Source organism: Nyctereutes procyonoides, unplaced genomic scaffold (assembly GCF_905146905.1).
Source record: "Nyctereutes procyonoides isolate TBG_1078 unplaced genomic scaffold, NYPRO_anot_genome, whole genome shotgun sequence".
Taxonomy (NCBI): domain Eukaryota; kingdom Metazoa; phylum Chordata; class Mammalia; order Carnivora; family Canidae; genus Nyctereutes; species Nyctereutes procyonoides.
This window is the reverse complement of record NW_026575122.1, coordinates 304073-319502: the sequence shown is the minus strand read 5'-3', so window position 1 is coordinate 319502 and position 15430 is coordinate 304073. Positions and strand designations below refer to the sequence as shown.

At 59.5% G+C, this 15430-nt stretch overlaps 1 protein-coding gene across 1 annotated transcript in view; it reads right to left on the bottom strand.

Annotated features, from left to right (window-relative positions):
* Positions 1–13235: 13235 nt before the first annotated feature.
* PARM1 (prostate androgen-regulated mucin-like protein 1) overlaps positions 13236–15430 on the bottom strand; it is a 79512-nt gene continuing 77317 nt past the window's right edge. The window contains exon 5 of the mRNA XM_055336254.1: positions 13236–13941. Within this exon, the coding sequence (XP_055192229.1) occupies positions 13857–13941 (85 nt within the window). The 3' untranslated portion in view covers positions 13236–13856. The remainder of the gene's footprint in view (positions 13942–15430) is intronic.

The following is a 15430-nucleotide window of genomic DNA, read 5'->3' as shown; positions in this document are numbered from 1 at the left end:
AAAAATAATATTTATATTCGCTTTAAATAATATTCTTATCTATAGGAAAATATCAAAAATATCTACACATAAGGCATTAAAATTAACGGGTAATTTTAGTAGAGTTGTTGGATATATGCTCAATGAGCACAAATAAATGCATTCCTCTACACTAGAAACAAGAAGATAGTGGCTTAAAAACTAAAATTTCTATTTAAAATCACAATAGAGGGACACCTGGGTGGCTCAGCAGTTGAGCAACTGCCTTTGGCTCAGGGCGTGATCCTGGAGTCCTGGGATCGAGTCCCACGTCGTCGGGCTCCCTGCATGGAGCCTGTTTCTCCCTCTGCCCTGTCTCTGCCTCTCTCTCTGTGTGTGTGTGTCTCTCATGAATAAATAAAATATTAAAAAAATAAATAAATAAAATAAAATAAAATCACAATAGAAAATCACCATCCATGGATAAACCTAACAAAACGTGTCTAGAACTTCTATGTAGAAAACTTATAAAATGTCATTAAAATTTTCAAAAGCCTCTATAAATTGAGCCACATGTTTATCATTCAGAAAACTTAATATATGCATGTAAATTCTCTACAGACCGATACTTTAATAATATTTCATTAGACTCTTACCTTGGCAAAAAAACAAAAAAGTAAGAAAAAGAAAAGATGAAGAGCCAGAAGAATTCACTTAAGGCCCCGAATTTTGACTGGAACAGCTAATCTTCCTTCCTGAGGTTGAAGCTGGTCTAAGTTGTCCCAGGTCAAGCTTCTCCAAGCAGCACCTCTCCTTTAGTTTGGTCTTCAGCTGTCAAACGGAAAGGATTTGTGTGTTTGGATCTAGCGTTCTTTCCTCTGGTCTCCCCCTGGAATGTCTCTCGTTCATTGATCAATCCATTGACTCATTTTGCCCCGTGAATTCCCCTTCTGACCAGGCTCCCTCGTCACAGGTGGCCTCCTTTCAACCTTGAACATTTCAACCTTTTCTGATCTTTGGTATTTTACCTACAATGGATTAATCCCCCCCGCCCCCATGTAAACTCTAATTCTGATTTATTAGATTAGATTCTGATTTATTAGGAATAAATGTCAAGTGCTTCCCTGCTACCCGGTATTTCGCCCTTAGGGCATTGATGACATCGGAAATTAATTGCTGTTGTAAAATGACCTAAGCTAACTTGGTCATTTATGATTATATCTTCTCCAGAGCCTACAACCGGCAGGGATATTGCACGGAAGGCAAGTCTCTAAAGGGATTTTGCACAACAAATACCATCAAGCAGGCGCAGGAACTGTCCTACGGCCTGTTCTATAGGCTCCATGAAGTCCTAGCTCTCTTTTTACGCATCCGAACAAGCTCTTCATAGGTTCATTTGAGGCAAATGTGAAGATCCCCGAGCAGCGAGATGCAGCTACGTTTCTAATCAGCATCAAATACGAGATGCCGAGATGGGAGGATGCGGGACCAGAAGAAATCCCGAGGCCTAGGGCATCATTTCAAGGCACAGAAAGCCATCAGGTTCGGCAGGTGTCTGTATTTGCTTGCGGAAGGGTAGCAGGGCTTATACAGTAGTTTTAGTCATTCCATACAGCTGGAAGGTCATTGATTTCCCCGGAAGAAAAATTCGTTCTAACATCCGTCACGCGAAATAACGAATCGTCCGATGTTGATCAAATATTGAGGTAACTGTAGCCTGCGGTCCCTGGAATGCAGGTTTTCATTAGACTCTGTCACATGCTGACGACCCCTGGAGGGTGCATTTCCTATAAGGGGGGGGGGCGGTGGCTTTTTCAGATTTCTGGCGAGTAGTTTGCCATCGAGGAACCAGAGCATTCGAGGACTTCCTTGATTTAGTTGCTCCGAGGCTTCGTTCCCTAATCTGTAAAGGGAGGATGGCGGTGGTGCCTGCCTTATAGGGTTTTTGTGAGAATTCGTGGAGTGTTCCCAGAACACTTAATTCTCCCCCCAGCTCCACTTCTAATTTAGCCCCAGCCCCCATTTCACTAATTATTTGGTTACTTCCGCTTCCTCAGCCATGAGGTCATTTATTTTTTTTCTCTTATTACTTTCTCTTATTTCTTTCTGGCCTTGGGAAGGTGGAAACGCAGCGTGCTCTTTGCCGGGCGTTGACGTCCTGAGGGGCTGGACAGAGGCCGGCCAAGGAGAACCCTCTCGCTCCTCGTGGGGTTGGTTCCCCTGGACAAGCCAGCTGGCCCCTCCCAGGTGCTGCTCTCCCGTCCCAAAGAGGGAACGAGGGAACGAACGGTGCCGGCCTCGTACAGATGTCATGAGGACAAAATGAGGTCGGGGTCTGTGGGGGGACAGGTGACCCGGACCGAAGCTCAGCAGGTGTTCGTGCCGGGCAACCGCAGCATCAGGGCCAGCCGGGGAAGCTGACCCCTCCGGGCCACGGACAAAGGCTTCTTACAGAAACTGAGCTCTGCCCAACCGCGGGGGGCAGGGCGCGAGGGTCTGAAGGGTGAGCTGCAAGGTCACGGGCGACGCCAGCCAGCCTGAACGCCGCCGGGCAAGCCCGGGCCCAGAGCCACCCACCTGCTGACGCACCTGGGCTCCCTGCTAAGCAGCGGGGTGAGCTCTCGGGAAGAAGAGCTGGGCGCTGAGCGGCGGAGAGCGACGGCCCTTGGGAAGCTGCTGGCCCCTGCGTCGTCGGTCACCCTCTTCTAGGCTTGACGACCTTGGGGTGTAACGGCTGCCGCTGCATCTCTACCTTTCACATCCCACGCGAATTCCAATTTACACCTGCTTGAACTTCATATAATATACAGAGAGAGGAATTGTGGGAAGTGTAGCTTTAGCTTTCCCAGGTTGACCCAGAAACCCCGTCGTACCAATCTTTTCCATTTTATGGCTAACTTCTTTGAGATCCGATTTAAATTATCTTTTTTTTTTTTAAGAACTGACAAAGTTTACCCTTTAATCATGATCTAAAGAGTATGGAATTATAGGAGCAACATTCTAGAGTCGGCTTAGCGCCGCCTTCAGCCCGGGGCCTGATCCTGGAGTCCCGGGATCGAGTCCCGCGTCGGGCTCCCTGCGTGGAGCCTGCTTCTCCCTCTGCCTGGGTCTCTGCCTCTCTTGCTCTCTGTGCTTCTCTTGAATAAATAAATAAAATCTTTAAAAAAAAAAAAAGAATCTAGAGTCGTCAGGGCCTCTCCGGTGAACTGCAGCATCACCCAGGAGAACGGGCTTTAACGTGATCACTTACTAGGGTTTCCTTACAAATGGGAAAGGAAGATTTCGTTGGCTGTAATTGGGTTTAAGTTTCAACAATGTGCTACAATGACTATATCCAGCGTCCTTCCAGGTTATTCTTTGTTTGTTATTTGTCTCCTCCTAGCAGATGTGACTTAGGTGGTCTGTCCTGGCATCTCTTTCCTGAGCCTCTTGGGACTCTGGCGGGAGGAGCCCGGCCTCGGAGCCCCGGCTTCTGGGTTTCCAGCGGACCCAGAACCCTGGTGGGGAAAGACCACGGCAAGAGGTCCCATCTCTGGTTTGCGGAGGAGAAATAAGCCTTAAGGCTCTTGGGTATGTAAGGGGGCCTTCGGATTTGCTTAGTACAATTTGCCTCCCTAGTAGCACAGCCCTGAGGCCACTGACTCCAGGCGCTCAGCGTGGCTAAGCATCGGCCACCTTCCTTGTTGCACCGGGAGGGATGGAAGGGGAGGGCTTCAGAGCCCCTCGGCTCACCAGGTGTGTCCCCTCCGTGCCCAGCATCGCCCCTTAGATGCCAGGTGTCCCCTCCCTGCCCAGCCCCATGTTACTCAGGCACCTACCGCTTGCCGGGCTCCCCGAGGTGGGCCGAGCGCCCGTGCACACAGCACGAGGCTTGATGCACTTGCTAAAGTGACTTAGCACCGGGAGGATTGGGTCCCACTAGGGAATTGACAGGTGACCAGGGGCTGGCGTGGGTCCTCCTGTAGCCGCCCGGGCGCTTTAGATCGCGTTGGATCTGAACACTTGGCAGTGTCTCCACTACTGTCACCAACGAGGCTCTGGGCCTGGGACACACAAGGGAAGATGGGGCCGGAGGGCCTCGGGCCAGGACCACCCCGCGGACAACCCCGCTGTGCGCCGACCACGGACACGGGGCCCCTGGCCTGGGCCCCAGCGATGACAGGAGGGAGGACGGCGGAAATCCTGGCCCTGGGCCCCCCGGGATGGAGTAACGGCCCCCATAGCCCTCCCCTCCCAGTCCGCCCGCACTTAGAAAGCTGTGCTTGGCACAAATGTGTTTTTTCCTTGCTCTTCCTCCTCCTTGGAGTCACAGAGCAGAGGCCAGCGATGACAACGCCATATAAGGCCCAACCGCATGGTGTCCCCCGCCCCCAGGGAGCGGTCACCTCGCCTCGGTTCCCAGCTCACGCTGCCAGGACCTGCACACCCTGCAGGCTGCGCGACTCTCGGGTTCCCCACTCACCCCAGAAGGCGCCGCTTTCGGGCCTGGGGCCACGTGCTGCTGCCGGAGCCCCTTCTCAGAGTCTTTTACACCAAAGTAGTGCTTTCAGGGCGCCTTGGTCCTTCCGCTGTAAAGTCGCTCTCTGTCCGCGACGTGTCGGCTCTTGAGGTCCCAGAGGCCTGACCGGGCCCCCAAGGCAACTAGTCATCCCAGTGGTTTAGCAGGAAGTCCTCGCAAAATGTGGCCATTTTACGGGAAACAGAAATGGACATTTTGTTCCTGTTTATCTCACAGATTTGGGATGCGAGATGGGTCCGCTTCGGAGAACGGCTACATCCCCAGCAAGCCAAACTGCTGACGGTGCTGCTCGCGTCCGAAGGCCGTGGGGCCGGCGCCCCCGACAGGATCGGCTTCATCCCCGTCCCTGTGTTCGTGCTGGATGCAATTTCAGAAACCTCCGATTCAGTTCTCCACGTGCAGGCAGATGTTGCCCCAGACTTCGTAGGGACCGAAAATAAATGGCAGAAGCAAGATGTTTTTGGACATTTGGGCGTTCCCTGCTTCCCGCACCTCTGTCTGCCCGGGCAGGGGGTGCAGAGCGCGGGGCCTTCTCTCGTGCGTGGCTGGAAACGTGGAGACGCACACAGAGGACGCACAGGTGAGAGCAGCCGCTGGGGGCTGAGAGCAAATGAGTCACAGGTGGCAGGTGCGCCCACGAACACCTCGGCGGAGCTGGAGGGCACGAGAGTCGGTGGGCGTCATTATATTTGTTATTTCTGACTTTGGCCGCTGCCTGGTATCTTGATGTTAGCAAAAATGATTCAAAGGCCTGAAAGACTTTATCGAAGTATAACTGTGATGGTAACAGGAGTCCCCTCAATACCATAACTCGGGACATATGAACGGAACATCCCAAAATAGGATGTGACTGTAGTGAACATGACTCTGAATTTCCATCGAGTGGGACAAGAGAGTGACGTGTGGTGCACGGGGGCTGCCTCCAGGGCTTAAACACGCCATAACTTTTGCAAGGACAGAAAATCAACACAAATTCATACGATGTGCTCCGGGGGGTAGGAGCTAAACTCTACAAAGACCGGGGCCCACGGCGTGGCGCGATTTCCAGGCAGACGATCTGAAACAAGCCAGAACGTGCCGTCTAGTCAGGGGCGCATCACTGCACCTTGCACTTTGCAGGACAGGAAGGGGACCTGCCGCAGGTGCACGGGCTTGACGCGTTTGCCCTCCGCCGGCCCCACCGCGAATCAAGGGCTTGGAAGGAACTCGGTCCCTGGAATCCCGCATAAAAATGCGTTGGACCAGGAGACTCGCGGTCATCGCTGGCCAAGGAGGCGAGCAGCAGGCGCACGGCGGGCATCTACGGTCCCGTCCTGGGGCCGCCCCCCGCAGGCCGCCGAACTGATGGGGCTGGAACGGTCTGCCGGGGGCCCGAGGATGTGCCATCCCGGCCGATGCCCTCCGCGGCTGGAACGCTGTCCCGAGACACAGGGTTCGCCCCAAATCCTTAAACGCTGCATGTACCGTGGTTTCAGATGCGGGGGGCGCGGGCCCAGGAAGCGGGGCTGGAGGCATCAGCGACGCGCTCACCACCGGCCTCGAGGGCCCGTTTAGGGACGGCCGCTGGTCTGCACCACGGTGCCCTCGGACGCTTCGTGGTCTTGGTCGCAGAGGCGTCACGGGTCTACTGAGGAACCCGGCGAGGTCCTACTGAGGTAGCAGTAGGGTTGGGCTCTTGGTCACCTCAAAGACCTCGTCCCAAGAGACCAGCAGGCAAGGAAAGTAGCCCCCGTATCGGCGGGAAGAGGCCGGCCGGTCGCCAGTCTCTCGCGTCCGTGTCGTCCCAGCAGCCCAGCCACCTAGGGCAGCGGAGGCGCTAGTTGGGGCCAAGGCAGGGGGGGTCTGTGACCCCGCAAGATGGGGCGCGATGCCGGGTGGCCAGGGTCCCCACCCAGCTTCCTGCTGTAAGGTTTTCCCAGGACGAGAATCCCGAATGCCTTCTGCAGGCTGCAGGGCGGCCCGGCCTGGGGTCCTCCGGAGGGAGCTTGCGGTAACGTCCCCCGAGACAGTTCTGTAGGATCGTTTCAGCCGTGGGGCCCCCGTAGGACCCCGGAGACCCTTGCTGCGCTGCCATTACACTCCGGGTTCGCCCTCCGCCCGTGCCGGCTTCTGCTGCCCCCGCAGCTATTGGTGTCTACGGAAACCCCCACACACACCCCATAAACCTCTTGCCCACGGATCCCCATCTTGGGGCGTGACCTCGGCTCTATGAGCTGCGACAGAGGGTCTGCGCCCAGGTAGGCCCCAGTAGAAACACAGGAAGCAGTGGCTGCCTCACAGGGCTTCCGCTCTCGGATCCCTTGGGTTTTCAGAGTTGGGGAAGCTTTTTTCCGAGTCTGTGTCCTAAACCCATAATGCAAAACGGGGCACTGGTTTTATTCGGAATTTTAAAAACGACTAGCAAGGCTGAAAATAATCAGAACCAGGAGTCGCACGCTCAGCCCACTGGGCCACCAAGCGCCCCTTGGCGGAGGTTAGTTTCCCGGGGATGGATGGGGCGGCCGGCAGCACCTGCAGCGATGCAAGCTCGGGGAGGCCTCAGTTTCCCCACCCGGAAGATCTGGAGGGATGCGTCATCTTGCAGGGCGATCCTGTTAGGATCCTGTTAGGAAGCCTATGCCTCGTAGCTGCGAGCTGCGCGCGTGCCCCCAGGAACTGGTTCGTCTAACGGTCACGGGGGCCTGTGAGGCGGCTGCCGCGGGGGTCCCGTCCTGCACGTGAAGCAGCTGGGGGCCTCGGGGGTGCAGGTGGCTCCGGGGGAGCGGCTGTCAGGGCCCCAGCGGGGCTGGTGTTGCAGCCCTCGGACCGGCTGGCACCACCCCCTGCCCCCCACGTCCAGGGCCCCCTCACCCCGACCCTTGAATCAGAGCTGCGGGTGCTTCGGTCCATGGTGCTCCAGCTCCAGCTCCAGCTCCGGGTGCCAGGGCTCAGCGAGGCCACGGTGGTGGGTGTTTCCTGGGGGGACCGGGGGGGGCGGGTGGTGCACGAGGAGGCCCGTGGGCGACAGGGCCCCCCTGAGAGGAGACCTCGCTCTCCCCTCCCCTACCCCCTAGTGGCTCTCTTCTCAAGCCCCAGCTTCCTGAGGAAGGCAGCCTTCTGCTCAGGAGCCCCAGGGAGATGGGGCGCGGGGGGCGTGAGCGGCCGGATGGGGCGCAAAGGCCGGGGGGGGCTGCTGCCAGCGGGGTGCTGTGCGGGGTTCTGAGCGGCTTCTCTGCTTTCTGTCCCGTGGTGCAGGTGGATGCGGTGGGCTGCAGGGATGGGGACGGGGCAGGGGGTGGGGCGTGCAATAGGAAGGGGGGCGTTCGGCCCCTGCGGCCCTGTGGGCATCCCTCTCGTGCTCACCCGTGTTTCGCACCCGGGTCCGTAGCTGCCTCCCCGGTCCCCAAGCTCTCTCACACCTCAGCAGCTCCGAGCCACCTGCCCCATAAAGAGCCACGTCCCGGCGAGAGGCTGGCTGAGGACAAGGGAACGCAGGACATCCGTGTGCGCAGGGACAGCCCCTGCAATGGGTCGGCTCCCCTTCTCTCCCCCGCCCTCCCCTTGTGACCCAGGACACGCGGGTACCCCTATAAGTGGCCAGCTAGGTGGTTGGTAGGGAGACGGCACGTGGCCCAGGGGTGGATGGACCCAAGCTGGGGCCACGTGCAGGGTGTTCTGTGTCCCGCGTCCCGGGGGGCAGGTGAGGGCACCTTCAGCCATGTAAGGGACCGTTGCATCGCTTTAGGGACAGGATAACACTGTTATTTTCCTTTTGGGGGAAGTTCCAGCCTGGAGGAGGGAGGGGGCCGTGCTCGTTTATTTGCAGCTCAGCATCCTTCCCCGGTTGTCTGGGGTCCCCTTGGCCGGTCGGGGTCGGGGCGAAGCCCGAGCTTCGTGTCTTCCGTGTCCCTGTCCTGCAGGCTTTGGCGGGAGCTTGTGCCCAGCAGGGTCTCGGGTGAGGCCGGAAAGACGGAAACGACACCAAGGCACCAGGGATGGGGGCGCTGAGGCTCCCGGGGAGCGCTGGAGCACCCCGCCCCGCCACACCGCTGGGGCTGGCTTGGAGGCAGCGTCACCTGCCGGGGCTCCCGCACCTGCCTCTGTTCCTGCTCACACGCAGTCGCACGACTCCCATGTCCACGGGCCACCCTTAGCTTTGCATCAAGAGTTGATATTCCAGGAGCACCCCAGGTGGTTCCCGCCCTCCCCAGGGATGCCCGCCACAGGCCTCGCGTCCTCCCCGGGGCGCCTTTGTCTCTCCCAGCACCTGACGTCGCCCCCTCGGCAGGTGCCTGCACCTTCGGCCCCTGGCTCCTCCTTGCGCGGGGCGGGGGGGGGGCTGCGTTAACGACCTGTGGCTCCTGGGGAGGCTCCTCCATGTGACCTGCTGGGAACGGTACCCGGCTCCTGCTCGGGTCATGGGAGAAGATGCGACCCTTGTCATGGCCGAGCCACGGAAGACAAGGTCCTGAAATAACAGGACCTTGGGGCAAGAGAGGAAGACACTCGGAGGACAGGATGCCCGTCCAGGCTGTAGTGGACTCTTACCTGTCTCCTCGGAGGGCACAGGTGGGACAGACGGGGTCCCCGACCCCGGGGATGGGGGGCCCGCGTGCTCCCCTATGACAGCGGGGGCTGGGGGTGGGAGGGAGGCCGACCCTGACCCCGGGGATGGGGGCCCACGTGCTCCCCTAACACAGTGGGGGCAGCCGAGGCGGCCTGGGAGCACAGGGCCCAGTGGCAGCAGGGATTAGGACGGTGGCAGTGCCCCGGGGACGCAGGAGCTGGGAGCTGACTGTCCCTGCTCGGGCCGCGCCAGACCCCTGGGCTGACTGCAAGCAGCTGCCAGGGGGCTTGGCCGGCGGAGGGACGTCCCCAGGCTGAGAGCGGGTCAGACTTAGCGCAGAAGCCAGTGTCCTGAGTGGACCCCGGGGCTTCGGTGACGCCCGTTCGGATCACATGTGTGCCGCCTGTAGGTGCTCGCAGGCAGGGCCACCCTGTGCGACGCGCGACCTGGAGGCCTGGCACAGGCGGGACCGGGCGCTCCGTTTCCATCTATAACTGGGAGAGGCCGTGGTGCCGCAATAGGCGAACTCTGCGCATTCCTATTAGGTGTCCTCTGTCCACGCCTCCGGGCGCCGCGGCCTGGGTGAGCTCGGGACACCGCAGGTGCCCCCGCTCCTGTGCCCACGGCAGCCCCGGGAGGGACCGAGCCCCGGGCTGGGGCGTGTCCCGGGCCTGGTCCTCTCCCTCCGCGGTGGCTCTTCCCTGTCCCCCGTGTGAGCCGCTGGAAACCAGGCACCTCGACGTCCCGGGTTTCGGGCCACCAGGCCGGCTCCCGCGGCTCGCAGGTGGCGCGCTCCTCTGCCATGCTGCCAGGTGCGCGGCCGTGCGGTCGCTCGTCCCTTCGGAATCCGAATAATCTTCGCTTAGCTCCTGAGGGTCGCTGTCGTACTCCGGATGGTTGAAAATGCTTCGCTGTTTTACCGGGACGGGTGCGATGAACTTCATTCTTTTGGAGGAGCATGAGGCGAGCCCAGTACCTGCAAACACACCGCGAAAGCCAATACGCCTTAACAGGACCTGACTCTGTGCCGCTGCCGAGTCATTGAATCAAAATGTCCATTTTTGCATTTTTTGCAAGGCATGGTGTACTGCTGAGAGCAAGATCGCTGCTCGGAAAGTCTCTTCATTTCTGACACCCTTCAATTCTGTTTCGAGATCACAGGTCCCTTGCAGCGGTGCAGAAAATATCATTTATTGATGTGGGGTTAATTTGCTTTAAGAGCAAATCAAGGGCAGCCCGGGTGGCGCAGCGGTTTAGCACCACCTTGCGCCCAGGGTGTGATCCTGGGGTCCCAGGATCGAGTCCCATGTCGGGCTCCCTGCGTGGAGCCTGCTTCTCCCTCTGCCTGTGTCTCTGCCTCTCTCTCTGCATCTCATAAATAAATAAATAAATAAATAAAATCTTTATTAAAAAAAGTAAAAAAAAAAAAAAAAACGAATCAAGCCTGCTAAATATGAGCCCATCAGCTGAATGGCTTGAATGACAAAACATATCAAAAAGTGAATCACCACCGTCAGAGGTAAGCTTTTAACGACTTTAATTGATATAATTATTACGCGATACGTCTTACAACCAATGTGGATACGATGACATCAAACATATCAAAGAGGTCGCGCATCTTTCCATCTTTACCTGGCGTCGGCTGACCCACCCCGAGAAAGCAGCGTGGCGTCGGCCTCTTGGGCAGCGCTGCTACTGCTACTGGTACCAACCAGCGCTTTGCAATCCAAGTAGAAACGGTACATTCATTTGCCAGAAAAGAGGTTCAAGGCAAGGAGGGTGAATCAACGTGCAAATCAACAAGGCCCAGCTGCTAGACCCATTTCCCATATGCGGGGGACTGAACCGTGCGCCCTGCGAGCGGGCGGAAGAGCCAACCAGTGGCGTCAAACCCATCAACTCCCCAGAGGACTCAGGGGGCTCCGGGATGGCCAAGGCCGGGGTCTGCTGCGTCAGCGCTCAGGCATCCGTGTTGCCCGAGCCTCCCGGGCCCCGACTCGGTTCTCCGAGGGGCCTGCGTCCTGGGACACCGTTTCCTGTGGAGAGAGAGACTGTTCCCCCGGCCGCAGGCGGGTCAGCGGGCTGCGGGGTCAGCTCCGAGCCGTGACGATGGCCTGAGGTGGCCACGACCCCGCTGTCCTTCAATAGTTGACGTCCCAACCCCACGCGGGCAGAACAATGAACAGGAAGCCGAACCCGAGACCCCGTACACGTCTGCGTGATACTCACAAGAGCTATGAAGAGTTTTCTGCAGAAACTGAAAACACGGCGGACACGGCTCCGGGAACCCTCCCAACACGCCCGTGCGGTAGCCTGGGGTGAGGCCAACGGCAACGGCAAGCATCACCCCCCCCCCCGTGTTGGAGAAGTGGGGCCGGGCGCCCGGGGAGGGCAGGGCAGGACACTCCACGGGGCCAAGGGAAGGGAAGGCAGAGCCGGACCCCAGCGTCACTCGCCGCGTCTGGCCTAGGACAGGCTGCTCGCCTCGGCCTGCGCTGGCCCCGGCAGAGTCCTCACCCTGGGGGAACGGCCCGTCGTTCGGCTGAGCCGCGGCCCTCGGGCGGACCCGAACACACGCCCTCACCTACCGGACACCAGTTGTATTTCAGAGATGTGTGAGCGTGTGCGTGTGCGTGTGTTTCGAGCAACAGGCATTGAATACAGTTGTTCAGACCCTTTGGCCAACTCCGAGAAAAAGTACTTGGCAACATACGGTTCCCCGGTGGGTGTCTTGACCCGACGCGACCAGGGCTGCTAGTTCCACGGGAAGCCGTCCCCGCGCGGGATATACTTGCTCTCGGTCCAGCTCCGTCTCCGCCGTGAGGGTCTGGGGGTTCATGGGGGCAAAGCCCCACCAAGTGCTCTTGCATCACGATGGATGTCGGGGAGGAAAGACGCTCACGGAGTCTGCGGTTGGGACCCCGGGGGACCCTCTGTGTGGCCGCAGCAGCACCCACGAGAGCGCTGCTTCAAGGGTGTCTCATGGACGTTTTCTCAAGATGCTTGTGGCCAAGGGAGAGACAAAAAGGGGGGGGGGGATGTCCTGTTTTGATTGAATTGTCCCTTGTGAGACTGAAAGCCCGCAGGCTTCCCGAAGGGGTGGGCGCAGCGTGGCTGGAGGGGGCGCCCCTGGTCGTCCCTGGGCAGTTTTCTGAGAATGTCCTTTTGTTCTGTTTGGTGATAATCAGAAGCAGAGTCGCTGGCGGCCTCCGCGTCCTGCTCCAGTTCTGCTGGAAGACCCCCGGGACCCCAGGGTCACTCCGTCTCTGCTACAAGAGTCCAGGAGCGCTTGGTTCGCAGAGTGGGGTGGGGTGGGGCGGGGTGGGGTGGGGCGGGGGGCAGGCTGTGGGCCCGGCAGGGCCCTGGCACCCCCAGGGCCTGGCCACCGAGGTTGCCCCAGCGGCACGGAGCCGGGCCCCCCTGAGGGCAGGCTGGGGGGCGGGGCTTCGGGGACTCGCGGCCACAGGTGCACCCCCAGAAATGCAGGTGGGTCCAGTTTCGAGGTCTCTGGGGCCCTGAGGGGCCCCATGGGACAAGCTCCCCTGGACGTTCCCTCCAGCACCGGGCCCGAGGCCGCCTTCCAGCGGCAGGTGTCGGGGGGCAGCGGCCTGACCCTGTCACCTTGGGGCTGTCCTGCTGGGGACCCAAGCGCAAGGCTGCGCACCTCCGGGGCCTCCACTGCGATAGCAGCCGAGCTGCGGAGCTGGGCACCGGGGTCCTGGGGGGGGCCTCAGGGTGGGGGTCCTCGGGGTGCGGGAGCAGGGCCCTGTGGGGGTGGGGGGACAGAACCGTCTGCCCCTGCGGATACCGCAGCGCAGGGCTTTCTGCAAACTTCGTTCTTTTTCCAAATTCTAGATGCGGGGTTTTCTGGCCTATAGCCCGGGTCCCGGGGGGAGGCGGACACAGCTGCACCAAAGGCCTTGGGGCCCCCGCGGGCGGGGCGGGTGTGGACCGGGTTCCGGCCGAGCAGGGGCTCCGGGCTCCAGGCTGCCTCCTGTCCCCCGTCCTCCCGGCTGCGCTCCATGCAGGTGCAGGTGCAGGTGCGCCCGCCCCCGCGCTGACCCCCGGCCCCAGCACCTCACTGCCACGCTGACCCTCGCTCCCCACCCTCTCCCGAGCCTAATGCCCCCCCACGCTCACTCCCGCACCTCCTGCTCCATCCCCCCCGCCCCTCCACCCCCCCCCAGCCTCGTCTCCACCCGCTCACCCCAGGCCTCCCCCTCCTCATCCCCACACCCCCGAGGGCTGCCTCGGGGTAACAGTCCCGCAGCTCGGGGACACCTGGCCACCCCCCACCCCGGGCGCGCCCCGCCTCCTCTCCTGTGGGGCGACAGCCTTCAGGGCTCGCAACCTTAACCCTGTTAACATTTAATGCCATTTCCCAAATAAAAAGTCCAAGAACCGCCACAAACAGGAAGTGCCCCTTCAGCGGGTGGTGCCGGCCTTGGGGCCTCGCAGCGCATCCAGGTGTCAGGCAGGAGGCTCTGTGGGCCCGGGCGGCAGGTGCCAGGAGGTTCCATGGGCCCCGGGCGGCAGGTGTCAGGTTGGAGGCTCCATGGGGCCAGGCAGCAGGTGGCAGGTAGGAGGCTCCGTGGGCCCTGGCGGCAGGTGTCAGGAGGCTCCGTGGGCGCAAGCAGCAGGTGTCAGGTAGGAGGCTCCGTGGGCCTCAGGTGGGCCGAGCTGTAGCACAGAAGCCTCCGCCCGCAGCGAGCGATGATGCTGTGGGGGGGGGGGTGGCAGCAGCAGGTGGGGGGCACAGGACAAGCGGGGCTGCACGTGTCTCGGGGGAAAAGCCCTAGGAACAGCGCAGCCCCTCCGCCCGGCACGTCCCTCTTAGGAGTCGTCGTACAGGGGGTTGTTGTAGTTCCCCCAGGAGCCGTAGTCCTGGTCGTCCAAGAGCCGTCCATACGAAGAGTGCCTGGGGAGGGGGGAGAACTGCGGTCAGGGTCAGCTCGGCACCCAGACAGAGGGGGTGGTCCGGGGTCTGCATGGGGGGGGAGAGCTGCAGTCAGCCTGGATGACGGGGGGGGGGTCTTCCGGGGCCCGTGGGGGGAGCACAACTCTTGCACCCGCCAGCATTGGAGGCCTCGGTCTGCACACCCCAGGCAGTGAGCACTGCTGACCCGGGAGCACCCCCCACCCAGATCCGGGGGTCCTTGTCTCCCCCGCCCCCAGACCTCCCCTGCTGGAGCAATGGAAGACCATTCCCACGGCTGCTCCATAAGAAGTAATGGCAGAGGGAGGGTTACATTCCTGGCCCTTGACTTCAGCCCTGGACTTCATTTCCGCAGGAGTAACAGTGACACCACCACACCCCCTGCCTCTCACCAGCCCTCCTGCCCTCAACCCTCCGGATCGTGTTGTACGGTCTACACGATGTGTCTGTGTCCCATGTTCACCTGACCCTCAAAATAAGGCCATGGGGCGGGTATCGCTTCCTTCTCTGACCCAGAACATCCCTTTCAGAGCTGTTGTTGATGTGCACGACGTCACCCACCGAGCGGTGAGTCAGAGTCTCACCTTCTGGACCTAGAGCCCGTGCCCCGAGCTTCCCGGAGTCTGATTAGCATCCTTATGTCAAGGCCAATATGGGTTTCACAGGCTGTGATGGGTCATTCTGGGAACCTGTCTCACAATTAGTATTATTTCTGTAAGACACTGAGGTCAGGTGGTTTTCCCTCTGATGTTTAAAACCAAGGAGTGAAAATAGACCCAAAATGGATGAAAGACCTAAATGTGAGACAGGAATCCACCAAAATCCTAGAGGAGAACACAGGCAACAACCTCTCTGACCTCGGCCGCAGCAGCTGCCAGCCAGACACATCTCCAAGGGCAAGGGAAACAAAGGCAAAATGAACTATCGGGTCGGGTCTTCATCAGGATAAAAAGCGTCTGCACAGCAAAGGGACAGTCGACAGAATCAAAAGACGACCTACAGAATCAGAGAAGGCACGTGCCCATATCAGATAAAGCGTCCAAGGTCTATAAAGAACTTATCAAGCTCAACACCCAAAAAACAAGTAATCCAGTCCAGAAATGGGCAGAAGACATGAACAGACATTTCTCCAGAGAAGACCTACAGACACTCCATGAAAAAAGGTTCCATATCACTCGGCATCAGAAAAATACAAATTAAAACCACAGCGAGATCCCACCTCACACCTGTCGGAATGGCGAAAATTAACAAGTCAGGAAATGGAAGATGCTGGCGAGGGTGCAGAGAAGGAGACCCTCTGGCAGCGGTGCAGCCCCCCCGGAGAACAGCGCCGAGGGTCCCCAGGAAGTTACGGATAGCGCTGCCCTACGACCGCCGTTGCACCGCTGGGCATTTACCCCAAGGATACAGACGCCCTGAAAGACCGGGCCACCTGCACCCCCATGCTCACGGCAGCAGCGTCCAGAAGAGC